The sequence below is a fragment of the Dipodomys merriami genome, unplaced genomic scaffold (assembly GCF_024711535.1).
Source record: "Dipodomys merriami isolate MVZ:Mamm:240054 unplaced genomic scaffold, mDipMer1.0.p SCAF_491, whole genome shotgun sequence".
In the NCBI taxonomy this organism is placed as follows: Eukaryota; Metazoa; Chordata; class Mammalia; order Rodentia; family Heteromyidae; genus Dipodomys; species Dipodomys merriami.
This window is the reverse complement of record NW_027206059.1, coordinates 400,335-421,728: the sequence shown is the minus strand read 5'-3', so window position 1 is coordinate 421,728 and position 21,394 is coordinate 400,335. Positions and strand designations below refer to the sequence as shown.

General features: G+C 45.2%; 1 protein-coding gene across 2 annotated transcripts in view; it reads left to right on the top strand.

Annotated features, from left to right (window-relative positions):
* The window catches only part of LOC138809333 (TBC1 domain family member 9), a 67,704-nt gene that overhangs the window by 7,194 nt on the left and 39,116 nt on the right, over window positions 1-21,394 (top strand). For both annotated transcript variants that reach the window (XM_069995875.1, XM_069995876.1), the window contains exon 2: window positions 20,237-20,347. In XM_069995875.1, the coding sequence (XP_069851976.1) occupies window positions 20,237-20,347 (111 nt within the window). The remainder of the gene's footprint in view (window positions 1-20,236; window positions 20,348-21,394) is intronic.

The window sequence follows — 21,394 nt, the reverse complement described above, 5'->3', positions numbered from 1 at the left end:
TCGAATGGTGTTAGACTTGCAAGCTTCCCCAACCTGAAGGATCTGAGAGATTTCACTGAAAATATTTGTTTTCCCTGGACAAGTCTGGACCTGACACCAGCCAAATAAAGGAAGGATTAGAACCAGGATATTTCATTACTCCTGGCATTTAAAAATCAAACAATCATTTGGAAAGGGAATGAGGAAGGAGAGACTGTAGGAGAGAAGGGTGCTGCTTCTATTGTAAAGGTCAGTTTTCCGAATAATTAAACACTTAGGACTGTTTTTATTGCACACAAAAGACCTTTCCCAAGTATGTGGAAAGATACCCTTTATTTTTCTATCCTTGATAGAGACATGCTTTATAGTTAATAGATATTCACAATGAATAATGATTGTAATTTTTTTCTGGCAGTACTAAGATTTGAACTCAGGGCCTCACATTTGTTAGGCACAGACTCCCAGCTCTTCTTGCTTTTCTTTATTTTTCACATGGGGTCTCAAGACACACCATTATCCTCCTTCCTCCACTTCTTGGATTGTGATTAAGGCATGTGATGTGGCTGTGTGTGTGTGTGTGTGTGTGTGTGTGTGTGTGTGTGTGTGTACTCATACTATAGTGTGAATTCAGGGCCTCATTCTCTCAAGTGGCTTACTTGCCCAAAACTGATACTCTACCACTTGAGCCATGCCTCCAATCTGGCTTTTTGGCTGGTTGATCAGAGAGGGAATCGTACACACTCTTCTGTTGAAAACCAAGCTCCTCCTCATCTGGAATTATTTTTAAGTATGAAGAGTTTCAAAAAAGAATTCTTATTTATCCAGGTGGTAAACACAGACCCACTGGGTTCCCATGACAGGGAGAACACCAGGTAGACAGGAACCTGGGAACCTGGGGATGGTTGTAAGCAGCTGCCAGTTTACACTAACAGTTGTACTGGACGGGGAGAGGGGAAGGGCCATTCTGATCCAGGTGATTATGATTTACAAATAACCGTACGCTGTTGGCTGGATCCTATCATCAGGAATGCAATTCACGCAGTATCTCTGAAATTAGCCCTAAACGATTCCTGATTCAAATAATCACACGTGCCACAGAAAACCCGGTTTCCTGCTAACAGTGAAGAGTGGGCGGACCGCTGCCTCTCCTGACAGGCCACGTGAGTTCTGTTTGTGAGCTGGTTTCAGCTGGTTGGTAAGGGTGTGGCTGGGCATAGTGATTTCTGCTGATAGCAAAGAAGAACTTGCCGAGATGAGAACTGAACATCTCAGTACTTGGCGATTAAACAGAAACAATGTTTTAGCTGAGAAAGGGGGCGTGATTTCCCAGAAGTTCTTGGGAGATCTTACATGAGTATCTGACTATCAAGGCAGGACTGTATAAGCTTTGCAGACATCTGCAACGGTGGCAGGTCTGTGACGGGGACTGACAGCTGCCCCGGGAGACTTGCTCCCCGGAAATCAGCGGAAGATTAAAGGTACCACTACCCTGCACCTGTAAACCCACTCTCTGTAGTAACTCACGGTCCATTGCATAATATACATTATTTATATATATATATATATATAAATATATATATATATAAATATATATATATATATATTTATATATGCGTGCTGTTGAGTTTGTATTTTCTACTAGAACTGTCCTAAGGGACAGAAGTCTAGCGGTTAACAAGTGTGGACTTGTGTTTCAGGGCTCTGACCTGAGCCCGTGCTGTCCAGAGCTTTATACACAGAAAAAGGTGTTGTGTGAGTTTTGCCACAGGAAGCTCAGTCTCCAGCTAGAGCCCGGGCTAGATTTCACCACTACCCATCTTTTTAATCCCAAACTGGTGTGAGTGAGTGAATTGAGTGTCTCTGCCTCAGTCTCCTTATCTGTAAAATAAGGATGAAAACAAGCCTGAAGGAGGGCACCGGTGGCTCATGCCTGTAATCCTAGCTCCTCTGGAGGCCGAGGTCTGAGGATCGAGGCGGAGATCTGAGGATCATGGTTCAAAATCAGCCAAGTCTGTGAGTCTCTTATCTCCAATAAATTGGAAATAGAGGTCTGGCTCAAGTGGTAGAAAGCCAGCCTTGAGTGAAAAAGCCAAGCAAAAGTGTGAGGCTCTGAGTTCAAGCCCCAGTACTAGGACAAAGAAAAGACAAGGAAAGAAAAGCAAGTAGCTGCAGTGTGGAGGGAAGAGGAAGAGTAGAGGAGTGGAGAGTGGAGAAGATCTGGCTTTGAGACCAAACTCCGCCAGCTTCAGTTTTCCCATATAGTTATGAAGTGAGAAAAACGTGTTTCTTGGGACTTACATGAATATAACATGAGCAATGAATCTGAACACATTAAGCACTCTCCAAATATTTGGTGAGCTTTTTGTTTCCTTGTTGTTTGGTTGGTTTTTACTATCATTATTTCCTTGAAACAGACATAGTCTCACCATGCAGCCCAAACTGGTTTTGAGTCTCCAGAGTTCTGGGATTACAGATGTGTACCACCATGCCTGGCTTTTGATGTTTTGGGATTGGGGTGTGTGTGTGTGTGTGTGTGTGTGTGTGTGTGTGTGTGTGTGTGTGTGTGTGTGTGTGTGTGTGTGTGTGTGTGTGTGTGTGTGTGTGTGTGTGTGTGTGTGTGTGTGTGTGTGTGTGTGTGTGTGTGTGTGTGTGTGTTTCAACTTTTACTGTGGAGGATTTTAGCCAAATATTCATTGTTCAAGACAGGCACCAGATTGGAAAACATTTGCCCTTTTGTGAATCAGTCATTTTGATGGCTCCAGATTTTCTTTTTACTGAGTAGTGAATCCAATTTTGTCAGTGAGACTCCACATAATAATTACTCGTCCTAATTGTATGCATCACTAGCTGGGCATTTCCTGAGAGCCCAGCACCGTGCTGAGTACATTATACATGTACCCTCTCATTTGACCCACACACCGCTCCAATAAACAGTGCTCACGTGATTGCTCCGTGGCAGAGGGGGAGCTACGCAGCCACTGTGTGAGGTGGCCATGTGTGTGCTGGTGTCTTAACGCTTGTAAGGCCTGCGTACTGCCCCCCATACAGGGAACTGGAAGGTTCAGGAACTGGAACTGGAGAGTCAGGCCAGGTTAAATGGCCTGTCGTGTGAGTGTGACAGTAGCTAGTCATCTTTGGATAAATGGTGGGTGTTATTAAATGCAAGTTCATTGATAATAAGCGAGCAAAAATTGTTGAATTGCTTAGAACAGCAGCTCCAAGCATGTTTGGGGTGGTCTCCGGTTGTTCCCATTGGAAGAAGGTCTGTTTGCGTCCCATTTGGGATGGAGAGTATTGATTACTTGCATCCATTACCTGTGGGGTTTCTGTGCATCAGTGGTGCTTTATTATTGCACGTTTGGGTGTCATACATGCCGTATGGTGGCATTGGTGTGCACACAGGTATGTGTCCTCTTGATTTTACAGGTGGACATTGCTATTAGATTCTTAGTTTTGTTTTGTTTTAGATGCTGGCCTTGGAGCTTGATCTGTTTCTGAGCTTTTCTGCTCAAGGCTAGTACTCTGCCACTTGAGCCACAGTTCCACTTCTGGCTTTTTTAGTGGCTGATTAGAGAAAAGAGTCTCAAGGACTTTCCTGCACAGGTTGGCTTCAAACTTCAATCTTAATATCTCAGCCTCCTGAGTTCAAATTACAGGCATGAGCCACTGGCACTGGGCTATTAGATTCTGTTTGTCAGGGTGTCTTTGGAAGTTTTAGGTAGCATCTGATTTGCTCTGATTCTAACAACTAGAAATAGAGGACTTTTACTGACTAGGTCCCCCTAGTCTCCTATTTACCAATAAAAGACCAGAGGCTAGGGGAGAGGCCTTAGTTGTTGGAAGAGGTGAATAGGAAAAGCTACTCATGATGCTTCTATGAAGGCTTAAGTATGTAAAAGGCTGGAGTCTTAGGGAAAAAAAACTTTCCAGTGCTTTATCAGAGTGGGAATCAAAAATTGAAGGCAGGAAACAACATGGGTTGTAATGGCTTGGTCTTAAATGTCTGTGGTGCTGGGAAGTGTGGAAAGTGGTGGAATCTTTAAAACATAGGTCCAAGTGGAAGGAAGTTGGGCCAATGGGAGATTGCCCATGAAAATGATATAAGGATCCTGGCTGCTTTCTCTCTCACCTTTTGCTTCCTAGTCTATGAGGTGAGATGATTCCCTCTCCATTGTTCCCACCATGATGTGCGGCCGTACCGTGGCCCCTCCAGGATGCGCAGCCTTACCACAGGGCCAGAGCCAACAGGGCTGAGTGACCTGGTCTGAAATCTCTAAAACCATCGCCCACAGATAGGGCCCCAGTCATACATACTTCACCAAAGGAATGGAATCTGACATGTGGATCGAGAACGTTTTTCTGCATGGTTTTTCTGGGCTTCTGTGTGGAGAAAACATAGTACTGGATATGTTGACATTTGGGGCCCCCACAAAATATCTGGGGGCATTGGTTGTGATAGCCCTTCGAAACAGAGTGCCTGTTCAGATCCAAGTGAACTGTTGTTCAAAGAGATTTCTACCAAGGGTGACAATCCCATTATTTTGTTGTTTTTAATTACATTTTTCAAACCAAGAGGAAGGAGGGTGTGGCCTGCCGTACTGGACTGCAGTTTCCTGGTACCTTCAGAGGTCCCCTGGCTGTTGTGATGGAATTTGGGGAATGCAGTTGTGGTTGAATGCCGTCTCATTTGCATATCATCACAATCTTTTGGCATTTGTTAAAGCTCCTTGAACTATGGACATTTATGCAAACCATGCATCAGATTTCTGAAAGACCAGATTCACTAGTATATGTCTTTCCCACATTACTTGCATTCTGAAATTCAGGGAAATGGCTTTATTCTGTTATGTGAAATCTTAGAGAGAGAGAGAGAGAGAGAGAGAGAGAGAGAGAGAGAGAGAGAGAGAGAGAGGATAACCAATTAATAGCATTTATTATGCACTTGTGGCAAATGGAGACTGCATGGCAGACAGAAGTCCAGAAGAATTAAGGCTAGAAAGGGAAGTAAAACAGAGTCCCAAGGAGCTCCCACGGGCCCCAGAATACTGTGGGGGGAAAATGTGTTTACATTCTTTGTGTTTTATTTTCATTCCAGAAAGTAGACTTCTGCTCTTTCTGAAGGCTATCAGAGATGAGCTGACAGCTTTGTGAGGACTGTTGTCTCTCCCATTGGAAATTGTCTGAACTTGAGAGAGAACTTGCTTCTTTCCCCTTTGTGTTGGATTGTGGTCTACCTTCCTGACTGATGATGAACATGGTATCAGACGAGCGCGTGGGAAGTACACACCAGTGACCTTTGCACTTGTTGTATTCCTTGACTGGAGGAACAGCGTTCGCCACCTTGCATCCTCGTTCACTTTCAGAAACCTGTTTTAACTTTAGCCTTGGCAATTGGCCAGGTACCAAAATATCTCCCTACACTGCACCTGCAAATGCTTCAAGATAAATATGCATGGAAACTCAGCACTTAGTTTCCTCCTAAACTAGGGTTTTAAAGAACATCTTCTGTGGAGAAAGATTTTAATTAGTAAAGGGTAATCCTGGCTCAGCATAATTAAAGAGAGATGGTAGAAATGCTGCAAAAAGACCAAGTGTTCAAAGTCTACCAGCATGCATCACTTTAACAGGCTCTAAATTTTAATAATTCATCGTCATTTATTCATCCCATCATTCACTGACTTTCTCACCCATCAAACAGATGTTGGGTGGTAATCACAGAAAGACACCGAGCATGCAAAACATGTATGCTGCAGAGACTCAATTTGGTAAGACTGAACAGATGTTTAATAAGAACCCAGTTTCTTGGGTTTTGTTGAGATTTAGTGAAAAGAGGCTTTGAAATGCGCACTGAGGTATATGAGCCCCGTGCATGATGTTATTTTTGCTGACTTGGGATTATGTCATGAGGATGGTCCACATTCTCCTTGTAGTTGGTTTGAGATTATGTCCTGGAGCAGGCAAGGGAAAGGGGCCTGGGCTGCCCCCAACTGTGGGCAGTGATACAGAGATGAAAGTAAACTCAGGAGACATAGGGCCAGACCCCCAGAGGCTTAAACAACAGGCTAAAGACATGGAGTCTTTCACAGAAGCAGCAAATAGGAGAGCCTGTGAGTATACCTGTGAGTATATATAGCTAGGGTCTGTACACAGCTTCAAGTCTAAATTCCTTGTATTTTCAGTTTTATTAAGATGTTAATAGTACTGATTATTTTTTTTTTCCATCCGGAGGCTTGAACTCAGGGCCTGAGTGCTGTCCCTGAGCCTCTTTGTGCTCAAGGCTAGTGCTCTATTACTGGAGCCACAGTGCCACTTCCTAGGATGTTACTACTACTAACAAAATAGCAACACAAAGTTTATTCTAGGTTATCACAATGGCTACCTTCTGACTGCTGACTGCTTTGGATACCCAATTTGAGTGTTTGATTTGGCACTACAGATAGATTCATGGTGGTGTCTGGTCCATTGAGCTTGTAATGAGCATTGGAAAATGGCACGGGCAGCTTGGAAATGCAAAAGATATATAGGGCCCAAAGAATGGCAGATGACTTTACAGCACATAGAACAAGGATTTCCTGAATTTGAGTAGAGAATGCACTAGTAGGGTAAATGCTCCGCATAACGAAAGGCAGTGTACTGAAGCCCAGGAAACTTGGACTCCAGGATGAATTACATCGTACAATATTCCTAATCCAGGTGATCATTTAATCTCAGCAACACAACTTCATCTTCCACAAGAAACTAATGTGGTTGTGTCAGACTCACACTGGCTTTCTAGTTTTGCTGTATATCACTTGTTGATTACGTTTTGGTTCGATCATTGTATAGAAACTTGGATCATAAAGAAGTTGCTTTTGTGTTTGTGTGCTGCTAATTAACACCATTTTAGGAAACGCGGTGGTGAGAATGTTTCCACCTCCAAGGTCCATAGCTCAAATGTAAATTATGACCCTTAGCAGTTCTTGACAGCTCTGCCCCAACTTTTGAGGTGGATTTGATGATTTTCAACAAAGACAGTCACTTTGACAGTCACTTTTTTTTTGTCAGCCGTGGGGCTTGAACTCTGGGCTTGAACGCTGTCCCTCAGCTCTTCAGCTCAAGGCTAGTGCTCTACCACATGAGCCACAGTGCCACTTCCAGTTTTCTGTGTGGTTTATTGGAGATAGGGGGTCTCATGGACTTTCGTGCTGGCTTTGAACTGGGATCCAGGATCTCAGCCTCCTGAGTAGCTAGGATTACAGGTGTGAGCCACCAGCACCCAGCTGGAGTTATAACTATAAGGTTTTAAAGATCTAGAGTGTAGCTCCATTGTCATGCGCTTGCCTAATGTAGCCAAACTTTTAGGCTCACATTTTGTAAAGTCTGAGTGATAGTACAGTCAATTGGTTCAAACATCCAAAGACATTACAAGGTATATGGAGCAAAATTCCTTTCACCCAACCATCACCAAGTCCAGTCCTACTAATCTTCCAAAATCAGATGAGGTTGTGGAATGTCTATCGATTAAGGAGGAAAACGCCTGAATTCTTTCAGCCAGCCACTCACTTATCCCCAACTCTAGTTCACTTCTGTACACATGTTTCATCACCCAGGTGATTTCTGCACATGACAGCAGATAAGCAGTGTGGGTCTAGTCCACCCCAACCCTTCATCGACAAAGATTTTTTTTCTGCATCATGGTTGTTTTATTTGTAATGAACATTACATCTTCTCGTATCAAAACATAGAATGCTACCATTTTGCTTTATTATGGCTGTGTGTTTTCTGTTATATGACATTGTCTTCATTCACTTTAATTCTCCCCTGTTAACAGATGTTTGTGAGGTTTCCAAACTTTTACACTATCAGTCACGCTGCAAGAAATAACCTCTTCCTGGCACCAGGAACTCATGCCTGTAAATCCTATCTACTCAAGAAGCTGAGATCTGAGGATCTCAGATGAAGCCAGCCCAGACAGGCAAATCAGAGAGAGTCTTATTTCTAATTAACTAGCAAAGCTGAAACTGGAGACGCGGTTCAAATAGTAAAACTAAAACCTCCAGTGAAAAAGCTAAGCAAGAATGTGAAACATTGAGGATGAGCCCCAGTACCAACACAAAACAAAGAAGATAAGGGACTCTGCGTATGATAGGTCATTTGGATAGTGTTATGGAACATGGAATCAATCCTGAGTGAAATTGTGGGATGTTGCATGTTTGCATTAGGGATTTTTTTAATGGATTTTCCCCGTGGCCTTCCCTGTGAATTTTTCCAGGCTCCCGGCTCACAAATGTGTGAGGAATGTCTGGTTTCCCATTCTTACAAAACAGCATGTGTTATCACACTTGGATTTTTGCCATTCTGACACAGAAAATGGCATCTCAGTTATTTGTAATTTGCATTTTTCTTTTAAGTGATGTTGAACATTTTTTCATGTGTGTCAGCTATTTATATTTCCTTTTTTGTTAACTCTGTTATTTTTCTGCCCACCCACTTTGTGTTTGTTGGTTGTACTTTTTCTTAACATCAAGAACTGTTTATGTATTTGGTGCATGAGCCCTTTATTTGTGATCTAACTTGCAAAACCCTTTTCCAGCCTCCAGAGATAATATGTGAGTCCAGAGATAATATAGTAAGGATCAAATAAGAAAATGAACCCAGTGCCTAATTGCTCATGTCTGCAATCCTAGCTACTCAGGTGGCTGAGATCTGAGGGTCAAGATTCAAAGCCAGGACAGGAAAGTCCTGGAGATTGTTATCTGTGATTAACCAGCTAAAGCCAGAAGTGGAGCTATGGCTCAAGTGGTGGAGCACCAGCCTTGAGCAAAAAAGCTAAGGGACAGCACCTAGGCCCTGAGCTCACGCCCCAGCACTAGCATAAAAACTTTAAAAAGAAATTCATTTAAAGGATCAGGATGGCTATGGTTGCGGCTGACATTTTAATGTTGTTTTAGGAGCCAAATTAAATATTTGTTTGCTTAGTATATAGAGTATATTTTAATTTTGGTTTTTGTTCTCCTTTCTGTAACTAAGGCAATGAGCATTAAAGAAAACTTGTAGTAGAAATAAGAACTGTGTTCCAGACCATTCCCCCTTCCTCCCAAGAGACTCTGGAGGTTTCTACCATCTTCCTCGGTGCTCGTGTGGTCTGGAGGCATCCTGTAGAGACTAGCTGGTTGAGGGCAGCATCTACCTTCAGGGACATAGGAAAGGAGCTCTGCTGGCTGATTAGACCCAGGCTCCACAGCTGTTCTGTGGTCCCAGGTACGAGGGTCACGACCTTCCCCGTGGGAGAAAAAATACCCAACCATGGAGACTGGAGCTTATCACTGACATTAGAAACTTGCGGATCAATGGAGGAGCAGTGAGTGTGAGCAGGCCTCCTCCAGCATGTGCGATGCAAAGCCTTCCTCTGGGAGCTTGCCCCTTCCCAGAGTCACAGCCCTGGTGGGGCTGGCTTACCTCCTCCTGCCTGGTGTCCCTCCCCTCCTTGTGTGGGACGCGGTAGGGGCAGGCCGGCAGCATGGGCAGCTCCACGTTCCTGTCATCTGTGAGATGCGGATATTCACTTGGCTGGTGTGGTGAGTTCCTGCTATAAAGGAAGGGGTTTCTGAAGGCGATTTTGAAGCAGTCCTCTGCCTCTGTTTCCCCTCCTGTCTTCATCACACGACTTTCTATTCATCACACATGTGACCTCCTAGCCTAGAAACCACAGCTGGTAAAACCCAGACACTTCCCAGGGTGCTGCTGGCCACAGCCCATGTCTGCCACACACCTTCCAAAGCGTTCTCCACCGATGAGCCATGGACTGTGTGTGTTGTACGCCCGTGTGCCCTCACCATGCTGGGCCGCCTTGCCACACTTGGCAGCCACAGATGGCACCATTTATGGAACTCATCAGGAGCCAGGTGCCCAGCACCATGTGTTGTGTGCACATCATCTTTCATCCTTACCACAGCTCCTGTTGGGAAGGTACTATCGTTATCTTTGTGCTGGGGGTAAAGAAATCTTTTTTTAAATAAATTCTTTATCACAAAGTCACTGTCATGTAGAAGGCTTGCCTGCACATATTGATGCAGCATCTAAAATGAAATGTAAAAACAGCAAGCTGGGCATGGTAGTATGTGCCTGTAATCCCAGCCCTCGGGGAAGATCATAGTTCAAAGCCAGTCTGGACCCTCTAAACAAACAGCAATTACAAACAAGAAATAAGCCATTGAGGCCTTGAACACCTCTGTCTATTTCTGTCTGTCTCATCCCTCTCAATACAAATGACAGGAAGGAAAGGTGGGCAGAATCTTGTCTGAATGTCTGCTTCAAGGACATACTGATTGGGGAATATAACATTTACCCAGAGTGCCACAGAGACCCAGGAAGATGGTGAAACTCATGTTTGTTCAAAGACCATATTGGTTGAAAAGAAAGCATGTTGATTGTCTTCTTTAAAAAAGATATACGTAGCTTGCATCCAAATGTTGCACAATTAGATATAAGACAGGTGAGCATCAGTGGATTTTGGTGTCTTTGAAAAGTCCTAGAACAAGTCCTCTACTTAGGGATGACTCTGTGTGTGTGTGTGTGTGTGTGTGTGTGTGTGTGTGTGTGTGTGTGTAAAAGTTTAAGGAGCTGGATTAAAATGAACACAACGGGGCTGGGAAGGTGGCTCAGTGGTAGAGCGCATGCCTTGCATAAATGAGGCCCTGGGTTTGATTCTTCAGTACCACATAAGCATAAAAAGCTAGAAGTGGGACTGTGGGACAGTGCTCAGGTCCAGAGTTCAGCCCCCACAACCAGCAAAAAAAAAAAAAAAAAAAAAAGAACACAACTTCATTACTTTAAATGTCCAATTCATATACAGAACAGTGATATAAGAAATAACTTACCTTGTTGCTTGTCTGTCATTGATTAAAGATGCTGGTCATGAGTATCATGAGTAATGCCAGTATGAGACTGTTCTGTGTTGGTGGTAGGATTATAGTTAAGGAAAAAAACAAAGCAAGTTTCTTGGAAATGATTGTGAAATCATATTGCAAAAAATGTTTCCCAATCTAGTGTGTTGCTTTTGATTTTACCGGTGATGGGATAGATAGAAAGAAATTTCCATCTATTGTACATATTTTTAAAGAGTTAACAAGCTGTTTCTAGGCCATCCTTGGACTACTTCTAAGGAAATCTCAATTAGAGCTAATATATTCCATAAGGGACTCACCTACATATGAGGTCATTGGTCCATGCTGAACACACATAATGTTATACTCGACACAAAGGAAGAGTGTATACGTGCATTGCCATCTGGCTTTGCAAAGACCAAGCACCTGGGCTTTCTTGTTTGTCTGTTTGCTTGTTTGTTCCGGAATCTGGATTTATTCTGTGGTCTTCTCTGCTCAGTTTCCGTTTTAGCGCTTTCTCTGGGCCTTTGATGCAGGTGGCGCTCACTTAATGCCTTAACACTTACCAGCACAACCTGACATCTCTCAGTGAAGCATCCCTCAGCCTTGTCGGGGACTGGAGGCTAAGCCAGAGCCCGAATTCCTCTGGGGAGGGCAGGTGGGGTAGCGCCTCCATGCCAGGAAGCCGACTCCCATCATCATGCCACGCCCCCTGCCTCTCTCTCCAGCACATACACGATTGTCTTAATCACCACCCTTCTGCAGCCACTGTTGTCATCTGTGTTAGAATACTGGCTGTGCGGCAGTCATGCCTTGGTCCCTTGCTCTAGAACCCTGGGCCAGCTATAGTGTGGAAGGGGACAGGCACATGCCCAGCCCACCTAGAGCCAGTCAAGGGAATTCATCACCGCTTTGATCGGGCATTGCAAATGACAAGGAGCAGAGACCCAAGCTGTCTTGAGTCCAGGTTCTTGGATTTGGTTCTCAAGGTTCATTGACTGGGAACCCAGCCTGCAGGGCAGACCAGAAGCAAGGCCACAGGGCGGAAGCGACTCTTGCACTCTGGCTGTCTGGGACGTTATCTACCTGATCCGCTTGTTGGCACTGTCCACTATCTGCTCTTTCCTTTCCCTTCTTGCTGATGACTGGCTTCCTCGGCCTTTACATTCTTTCTGTGTTTACTTCGGTGTCTGCTTTTGTCTGTCTGATCAGCTTGCTGGCTGTGTTGAACCCTTTCAGCTTCATGACTGGCCTGTCTTACGTTTTCACTATCTTGGTTTCCGTAATTGTAATCTGTGCTCAAAGGCAGCCCAAGGAAACTGTGCCCCGATGTTACCTTTGACCTTCCCAGGTAGCCCTCATCTCCCACTGTGCTGAGTGACCCATTCTTACAGAGCCAGTGGCCTTTATAAAAAAAGTACCAGGAGATGACTGGTTAGTTTGATCATTTATAAACTTTTATGGTAGGATTTCCACTGTACTGTTTTCTAAACCCACTTTTTAAAAATTGCTTTAGTAGAATGCATAAGATTGTGCATAAGTATGAGCACAAGGTTTTACACAGTCCCAGCAGTATGATAATTACTTTGAATTTGAAATTCTAATAATCAGAAAGGTCTGTGATTTCTCCTGTATCAAATGTAATTCCCCCAAATTTAGCCAGTATTAAGAGCTAATCCTTTCAGGTATCTCCTAAGTCACTATAAGCACTTAATTTATACGTTTGCTTCAGTTATAGATGTCAAGAGAGCTTATGGATTGAATGAACATTCATTGATGAGGTGGCGAAACTAACTTGATTCTCTTAATTTTTATAGCTTTTGAGTTGAAATGAGCAAATTTTTGAAACAGCCAATGTCTACAAGTAGTTAAGCAATACAGAGCTGTGTCTATGAATCTGCACCATTTTGAGCAACCATAGACTTCGTATACCAGAGTTTAAAATGAACTTAGAGATTATAAAATGTGCTGGGCACCAGTGGCTTATGTGTGCAACCCTAGTTACTCAGAAGACCTCAGTCCAAAGGTATCCTGCGTAGAAAAGTTTGTGAGACTCTTACTGCTAGTTAATTAGCAAAAAGCCAGAATGGCTCAAGCAATAGAGCACCAGCCATGGGTGGGAAAAAAACAGGTACAGCAGGAGGTCCTCAGTACACACACACACACACACACACACACACACACACACACACACACACACACACACACACACACACACACACACACACACACACACACACACACACACACACACACACACACACACACACACACACACACGAAAAATTTCTAAAATCAAGGCCCCTGCTCATGTATATATTGATGCCTAGGTCTTGTGTTTTATCAACAAGATTTCTTGGTTACTTCATGGTTATCTTTAATAAGGACCAGAGTTATTATAAGCATAGTAACTGCCAGTTCACTTGAGGTCATGATATTTGTTTGAGTAACATATAAACGTGGAAGAAAATCCAAAATGTTTGTTTTTCTCATTATACAAGTACTAGATGTACACTTGAGAGACTTTTGAAAGCACAGGACAGCATAAAGCAAGGTGATCATCTCACCCACTGACCTTAACGTTTGTTGTAATTTTTAAAAATAATATATGCATTAAATTTGTAACAGAGGTGAAGTTATACTTTATTGTGACAAATTAGGGTCATGCAAAACAAAAATTCATTTTGCTGCCTTTTACAAAATAACACATTAGCTATATTTTACCATGCCAATGAGTTATCATAAAGGATGTGATTTTTAAAGGCTTTATTATATAGCTGTATTGTAATTTCTTCAGATGTATACTCTATTACCTACATGTAGTCTCCAATTCATAATTATTTCTATTTCATAAGAGTTTATTATGTAGTTATTGGTGTGTGTATGTGTGTGTGTGTGTGTGTACACATGCGTACCAGTACTGGGGCTTGAACTCAGCGGCTTATACTCTTATCTGGCTTTTTTACCACTTGAACCACAGATTCACTTCCAGCTTTTTTGTGGTTAATTAGAGATAAGAGTCTCATGGACTTTCCTGCCTGGGCTGGCTTTTAACTGCAGTCCGCAGATATCAGCTTCCTGAGTAGCTAGAGTTACAGACATGAATCACCCCCACCCGGCTAGAGTTATACTGAGTTATGCTGTTAGATTCACGAGAAAAGAAAGTTGACAGTGATTTGCAGGCCGCCACGTCTCCAGCATGGCACACTGGAGAGAAAGGCTCACAGGTGATGGCCCAGCTCTTGGGAACAGAACAGGCTGCAGGCTGCCTGGCGGTGAATGGCTCCCCAGCGCCTCAGCTCCCTCTTCCTGTCTCCGGTCTCTCTGGTCTCATGGTGGCTGGCCCTGGATCTCAGATCTGCCTCTAGACAAGGTGACCGCCTTGTCTGCAAATGTCGCGGGGAACGGCAGCTGCCTCCTCCTTTGGGCTGTGGAGTCCAATCACACAGTTGGCTTAAGATTTTTCCATTAAGGTTCTTGTTGGTTTACATTGGGCAGACTTGAATCCCAGAAGGAAGTCTGAGAACAGCAGAGTACTTTGCAGAATGAGGAAGTCTGAGGACAGAAGAAATGTTCTGTGGGAGGCGATCCCAGCAAGAGCCGGGGTCAGGGCCTCTTCCTTGGTGCAAGGCCCGTGTGCAGGGAGGGACCTGAGCTTAGAAGTGTCCCAAGCTGGCTTTAACGTCCTGTTGAAACCATCCTGGAATTCTTAAGATGTTTTAGACGGAGGGACCCGATTCTCACGTTGCACTGGACCCTGCGAATTAGCAGGTCCTGACTGAGGAACCAAGCAAAGTATAGTGCAGAGAGGTACTTGAGTAAGTCCTTCTAAGTAAGTCCTTCCCCAAAGGGAAGGGAAAACCCATCCCAGCTGCTTTCCGCACCAGAGGGGGGCGTGTGTGGCTTTAAGAGCTTGACCTGCCTGGAGAATTAGAGCAGCTCCTGCAGGAGTTGGCCTTTCAGGTGCTCTGGAGATTGGAACCGCCTGGACCTAATTGTCTGTCTCACAGAGGCCCTGCGGATCCAACGGATCCAAGGCTCTCCAGATCTCAGCCTTCCTTAGAAACCAACCTGTGCTTGACCTCCTGAGGCAGAGACTATGAACGTCACAGTTGGGTTTGCCTCTCACCGTGCTTGCCCTTTGAGGGGTCTTGGAAAGAAGGAGTGCTGCCCACCTGCGACCCCACGCTGCAGGACAGAGGCTCTGTGTCTCTGCGTGCTGCCGCGCTGCTCTCTGCCTTGTAAGAGGGGGAGGGGGGAGGTGTCACTGGTGGCACACACCCAATCCGAGCATCATCATCATTGACAACACTGAAGCCGGCCCCCCGCCCCCACAAACGCACCACTTGAGCCTCCTGACTCCTGCGCTCATGTATTCTCACCTTCGGTTGAAAAGTTGCATTGACTTTGACTTCCATGCACTGCGAAAATAATTGTTTTCCTTAAAGTAGAGGTCGTAAGATTGAATTGGGTGGACTCTTTAAAAGGATCAATCCACAGGATTCTAATAACTAGGCTGTTGAGAAAACCACTGCCATGGAGCCCCCTTCCCCGCCCAGTGCTACTTAAAGTATAGGCTTTAAAACATGCCACCTTGAGACCCGGCATCTCCACATCTATCTGCAGCGCTGTTCTGTTGAATCTAGTCATAAAAATTGGGAGCTCGTATTTTTGTCTTTAAAAATATATGTGGCTGGGTGCTGGTGGCTCACGTCTGTCATCCTAGCTACTCAGAAGGCTGAGGTCTGAGGAGCACGGTTCAAAGCCAGCCTGAGCAGGAAAGTCCGTGAGACTCTTACCTCCACTGAACTACCAGAAAACCAGAAGTGGTGCTGTGGCTCAACGTGGTAGAGTGCTAGCCTTGAACTGACAAGCTCAGGGACAGAGTTCAAGTCCCACAACCAACCAAAAAATAAATAAATATGTGTGTGTGTGTGTGTACACATTAAGTACTTTGTATGCAGTGTATGTGTGTGTGTGTGTGTATACATTAAGTACTTTATATGCAGAGTGTGTGTGTGTAGACATTAAGTACTTTATATGCAGAGTGTGTGTGTGTGTAGACATTAAGTACTTGGTATGCAGTGTATTTTAGAAAAGTGTGAACTTGGAACAGATCAGAGACTTAGAAACATGCGAAGACCAATTCTTGGCAAGGAGGGGGAGAAGCATCATCCTGAGGAGAGAGCCAGCAGTGCTTTTTGGCCCTGCCAGACCCTCACCCGTGCCCTTTTCCACCAGTGGGCCCCTGAGCGTGGCTTGGCTGCATGCTTTCCCTGCCCGCCATGAAGCAGCACCCTTCGAGGGTCAGAGGAAACTCATGGAGTCCAGGGGGCGGAATCGTCGCTGGACTGCAGATAGCAGCCTTTCAGGGGAGGCTAAGGAGTTACCTAAAGAGATTGAGGGAGTGCGAGGAGACAGGCTACTTAGGCAAAGGAAAGTGTTCTCAGACGGCTCTATTCCCCTCCACACCCAGGCCAAGGGTTACTTTTCTTCTCCCTGTACTTGCAACACGGCCCTTCAGATCTTCCCTGCACTGGGCTCTGCCAGCCGTGGACTGTCTCCTTCAACCTCATCTCCCACTGACTCCGTGCCTGAAGAACAGGGGAGAGACCAGGGGCCCAGCTACACCTGACATCATGCAAGCGATCAGCGCATGGACTTGGGTTTCACGAGTCGTCTTCCTTTGTCCCCATGTCTCCTGACACACACCTGCCTCAGAGGGCCGATGAGCTCTTCCTGCAACCACGGAGCTCCAGCCTGCCCCTGGCTCAGCCAGTGCCCCGTAGGGATGGCAAGTCAGGCTCCACACGCCCTGTAGTACCCAGGACCCACCAAGTGGGGAGATTAGCTTTGCAGTGTTATCTGAGCCTCCTTGAAATCAGCATTTTAGCCTTGCAGGCTGCTGCTGCTGCTGCTGAGCGAATGTAATAGGTAGATGCAGACAAGAGTTATTTTGAGGGCCATAATTTGGTTGCGTTCTCTCAGGCGATCAAAGATTGTTTAACACCAGAAACAGCTGACTAGAACAGCTGTTTAAACAGCGCTTTGTGTGGAGAATGAGGACAAGGTTCGGTGTTTTGACAACTCTTCCAGGGCTGTGAGTAATAAGACTTCTAAGAAAATCCTGATTGCTGCTTTAAAATGGTTGTTTTTTTTCTCTAGAATTTAGGAAGATTTTAGGAGATTTTTCCATCCTCTAGTATTCAGTGTGGATAGAGGATCAATATAGCAGGAGTATTTTCTCTTTCCTAGAAGTTTTCTTAGAGGGTACTGGGGGTTGGAACTCAGGGCCCTTGCTCTCACTAGACAGGTGCTGTGCCACTGAGCAACACCTCCAGCTCTGTTTTGGACTGATTATCTTTAAGACATATGGCCTTACTTCCTGCCTGGGTGTTTACCTGGACAGTGATCAGCCTATTAGTAATTAGAATAATGATGATGGAGATGGACTTTAATGTGGATTGGGTTGGATCTTTTCAGAGACCTTCTGTCTTCTGTGTCATGAGGTACAAAAGTTTTGTGAACCAGAAAGGGTGGTGGAGAAACTGAGGCTCTGGAGGCTATGACAGAGCTAGGACCTCTTTGTCCACTGCTTTCCTCAGTCTCCTTGGAGTCTCTGTCATGATTCCTTTAGAGAGGCCTGTGAAACCACATGGATTAATCCTGGATGCAGCTCCCTAACACCAACTGAAATCCATGTGTCTAAAACCAGCATTCGATGATATGTGCAGTCATGTGGGCGTTTTATTTCTTTTAACCCAAGATGCAAGAAGTACTACTAATACTCATGTTCCCTAAGGAATGTGTCTGCATTCTCCTGAACTTGGATTTTATTTCTAGCAGGAGGAAATTTGTTTTCTGCTTTTCCCATTAATATACACTTCTGTCTGTGGATAATCAAAGTAATTAAATGTCTTCACTGAAAATCTGAGTCACAATAAAACAAGCAAAAAAAATTTCACATGCACGTGGCATTATGTGGAAATTTGTCACCTTGGAAAAACTCTGTAACTGCTATACACTTTATTTGTAATATATTTCATATAGACCAGGGAAAATGAAATCATTTCTACTTTAGCAAAAATGTGTTTGTTTGTTCTGGTATGTTCAGGTCAACTAATGGTCACTGTGGCTTAAAGGTAAGCTAAATAGATGCTTTGCCCTTGCACAAAAACCAAGGACAATACTAGGACTTCCCTGTGGTGGTCTACCTCACTTAGGCCTGCTGATTAATAAGCCTAGTTCAGGAAGACACGTGCTATTGCGATCATGACTGAGAAAAATCAAAGCACTGAGAAGGGAAATGGCCTGTCCACTCCACACAACTGGCCGTGACAGAGCTAGACCCAGAACCCAAGCATTTCTGAACACGTACTGACTGGCCCACACATGGCTCTCTCTCACACACCCAGGAGTGCTAGAGCTGGAGGAAGTATGTTTCCGCAGTATTGTGCTTATCACGCTCTCACCCAGTATGGTAACACCATGGCAGGTGCAAATTCCAGTCTGTGATTGCCAAACGGCACATCAAGAGATAACGCATGTAGCTGGGTGAGGTGGCCCACCCTTGCAATCCCAGCACTCAGGAGGCTGAGGCAGTACTCTTGAGTTCAAAACCTAGACTAGAGAAAGAGAGAGAGGGGGAAGGGAGAGCTGGGGGGGAGGTTCAGAGGGGAGGGCAAGGAGGGCCTCGTGGCTCACATTTTCAGCAGAACTTGTGGTTTCCAACGCAACAAAACGTGGTGAAAAGCCTGCCCGGGGCAGGGCTGTGCCTGGGGGCTGTGGCTGCAGGGCAGCGATGGCCTGCAGTCTCCTCCTCCAGCATCGTTGACATCATTGTGACTCAAAGCCACCCTCACAAGCCTACAGTCTAATACAAGCAAATGGGAGGAAAGGCAAGGCTTTGCAGGTTCTAATCAGGTTGCCGGCCTCACCGCCATGCCCGCTCCCTCAGCCCTAAGCAACGGTCCAATGACCGGGCATAGTGTTCATTTTGCAACTGAGAAAACCAAGACTTTGGACACCTAGTTGTACCCTAAGATGACTGAATTGGTCTGAGTCCTTCCAAGATCCTTCTGAGTTTAAGCATGGTGCTGAGCTGGGTTCGGTGAAGATCTAGACTAATTATGGGCATTGAATTTGTAGGAATTGTTCAAGTAACAAAATACCTGACATAATCAGCTTATAAAAGAAAAGGTTTGTTCAGCTCACAGTCTTAAGAGTTTCTGGTCCATGACCAGCCAGACCCATCCCTCTGGGTCTCTGGTTGGTGTGCCTCATAGCACTGCTCGCCCTCAATGCAAAGAAGAGAAGAGAGATGAGATCCCACAATCCCCTACAAGGGCATGCCCCCAATAACCTAAGGACTTCCCATTAGGCCCCGCCTCCTCAGATTCCCCCCACTCCCAATGGCACCACCCTGAGGTGCAAAACAGAGTAAGAACCACACACACACACACACACACACACACACACACACACACACACATCTGCAACCTCGGGAAACAAGGTCGCGCTGGCATTGAAGATGAACCAGGGAGGCGAAACAGGCTTTCATTGCAACAATGGTTCTTTGCCATTTGTGACACAGTCACTAACCATTGCAAGAGGTAACTAGAGCTCACTTGTGCTCTGATGATGCAGGCTGGGGTCAGGACATGGAGATTTGGTGGGCTGAAGCTGACTTCTTGAGGATGGGAGCCTCAGTGGTTCCCTTATCCAAGGCTAACCAGGCCTTGGGAAACCTACTGACATCCACTACACTCACTGATGCCTGAGCCTTCCGCAAATGAGGTCAGCCTTCTACCTGTGAGAAAGACGAAGCCCAGGGGCTTCATGATGTGTCTTACACATAATGGACAATTAATGAAAGCTGGGCAGATTAATTACCCGTTAGGTATCAGGCTGGCACAGTGAATCAGAAGTACCTACTTGCTTCCTGTGACATTGTTCACTTAAATTTATTTTGTAGTCTAAAAGGAAAATAATGATAATACATATCAGTCCTAAGATGGGGTACATGAAACCCTACCCTGTCGGTGCTTGGGACTTACTTTTATCAACAGGGATTTATAAATACCATCATATGCAGGATTATTTGGTGACTGTCTTAGCATTATGTAGTTTTGAAACCCTCCATTTTCTCTCTGGTGCAGTTTCTCTCAGAGCTTCCTGAAACTAGTAGTATAGCCACACACACACACACACACACGCACACGCACACGCACATGCACACACGCCATGCTGTCTGAGATAGAAGCACTGTGAAGGGCTGGGGCAGGGGTGGTAGAGCTGTTGGGAGGTGGAACAGAAGGGGTACAACGCCCTCACCTCTGGGGGTTCAGGAAAGTACTATGGGAATCTTTACCTGTTTCCCTCTACATCAACAGGCCTCCTGGTGGGTACTCTTGACGTCGTATTGGACTCCAGTGCCCGAGTTGCGCCTTACCGAATCCTGTACCAGACTCCTGACTCCCTGGTCTACTGGACCATCGCCTGTGGTAAGTTCTGGCACTTCGTGATGGGTAAACTTAAAGTGTTAGGCCCTGGGTTCAAACCCCATTATCACAGAAAAAAAGGAAAATTGGAGTGAATGTTCAGAGACCTCTTGCCCAGTTCCCTCAGTATGTTTGTTAGTGCAGGATATGCATTACATTCGTGGATATGTACCAATGGACTATTGTGAAAGAAGGTCCAGAATCTCTTCACATTTCCTCGGTCTTCACTGGTGCCATTTTTCTATCCAGAATCTTCCAGTATACCACATTACAGGTTGTTGTCAAACCATCTGAGTCTCCCCTTGGCTGCAAGGGTTTGCCAGGCTGCCTTGTTTGGGAAGACCTTGCCCGTTTACAAGGACTCCGGTCAGGTGAATCGTGGGCCCTTCCTCCCCTGGCTTCATCTGGTGTTTCCCTTATTAGCCGGTTGGTGAGGGGTTTCATGAGGAAGATGACAGAGATGCAGTGACATTTTCCTGTTAGCAACACAATGGGCCACAGCTGGTCCCATGCATTGCCTGGAAGTGAAGTCACTTCCCCTCCTCCTCTCGAAGTCTACTCTCTGGAAGAAAGCCACAGGGCCCTGGTTCTTCCTTGGGAATGGGGTGTCTTTCTTCCTTACTTTCAGGATGGATTATCTTCCTGATGTATTGGGAATTCTTCTGCTTGCTAGATTTGTCTCTCCTCCCTGGAGTCAATCACTTATGCCAGTATAGATTCAGAAACATTTATTTCATGTCCTGTGTTATGATTCACTGTTCAACTTGTCCCTGCTTTTGGCCTTGGGGGGAAACTCTTTCAGTTGACTTCATTCCATTTTTCACTGATCTCTGTTTGATGGAAGCATGGTGCTCGAATCCAAAGACAGCAAGACAGTTAGATGTGCTCCCTGCTCTTGAGGAACTGGAGACTCACTAGGGTACAAGGATGCAGTCATTTACAGCCCACTGCACATGTGTATTGTATGGGTCTGTGACACTGGAGAGTTCCTGGCTGAGTGCAGGATTCTAGGCAGGCCTTCGGTGCTAATGAGGAAAGTGGCTGGATGCG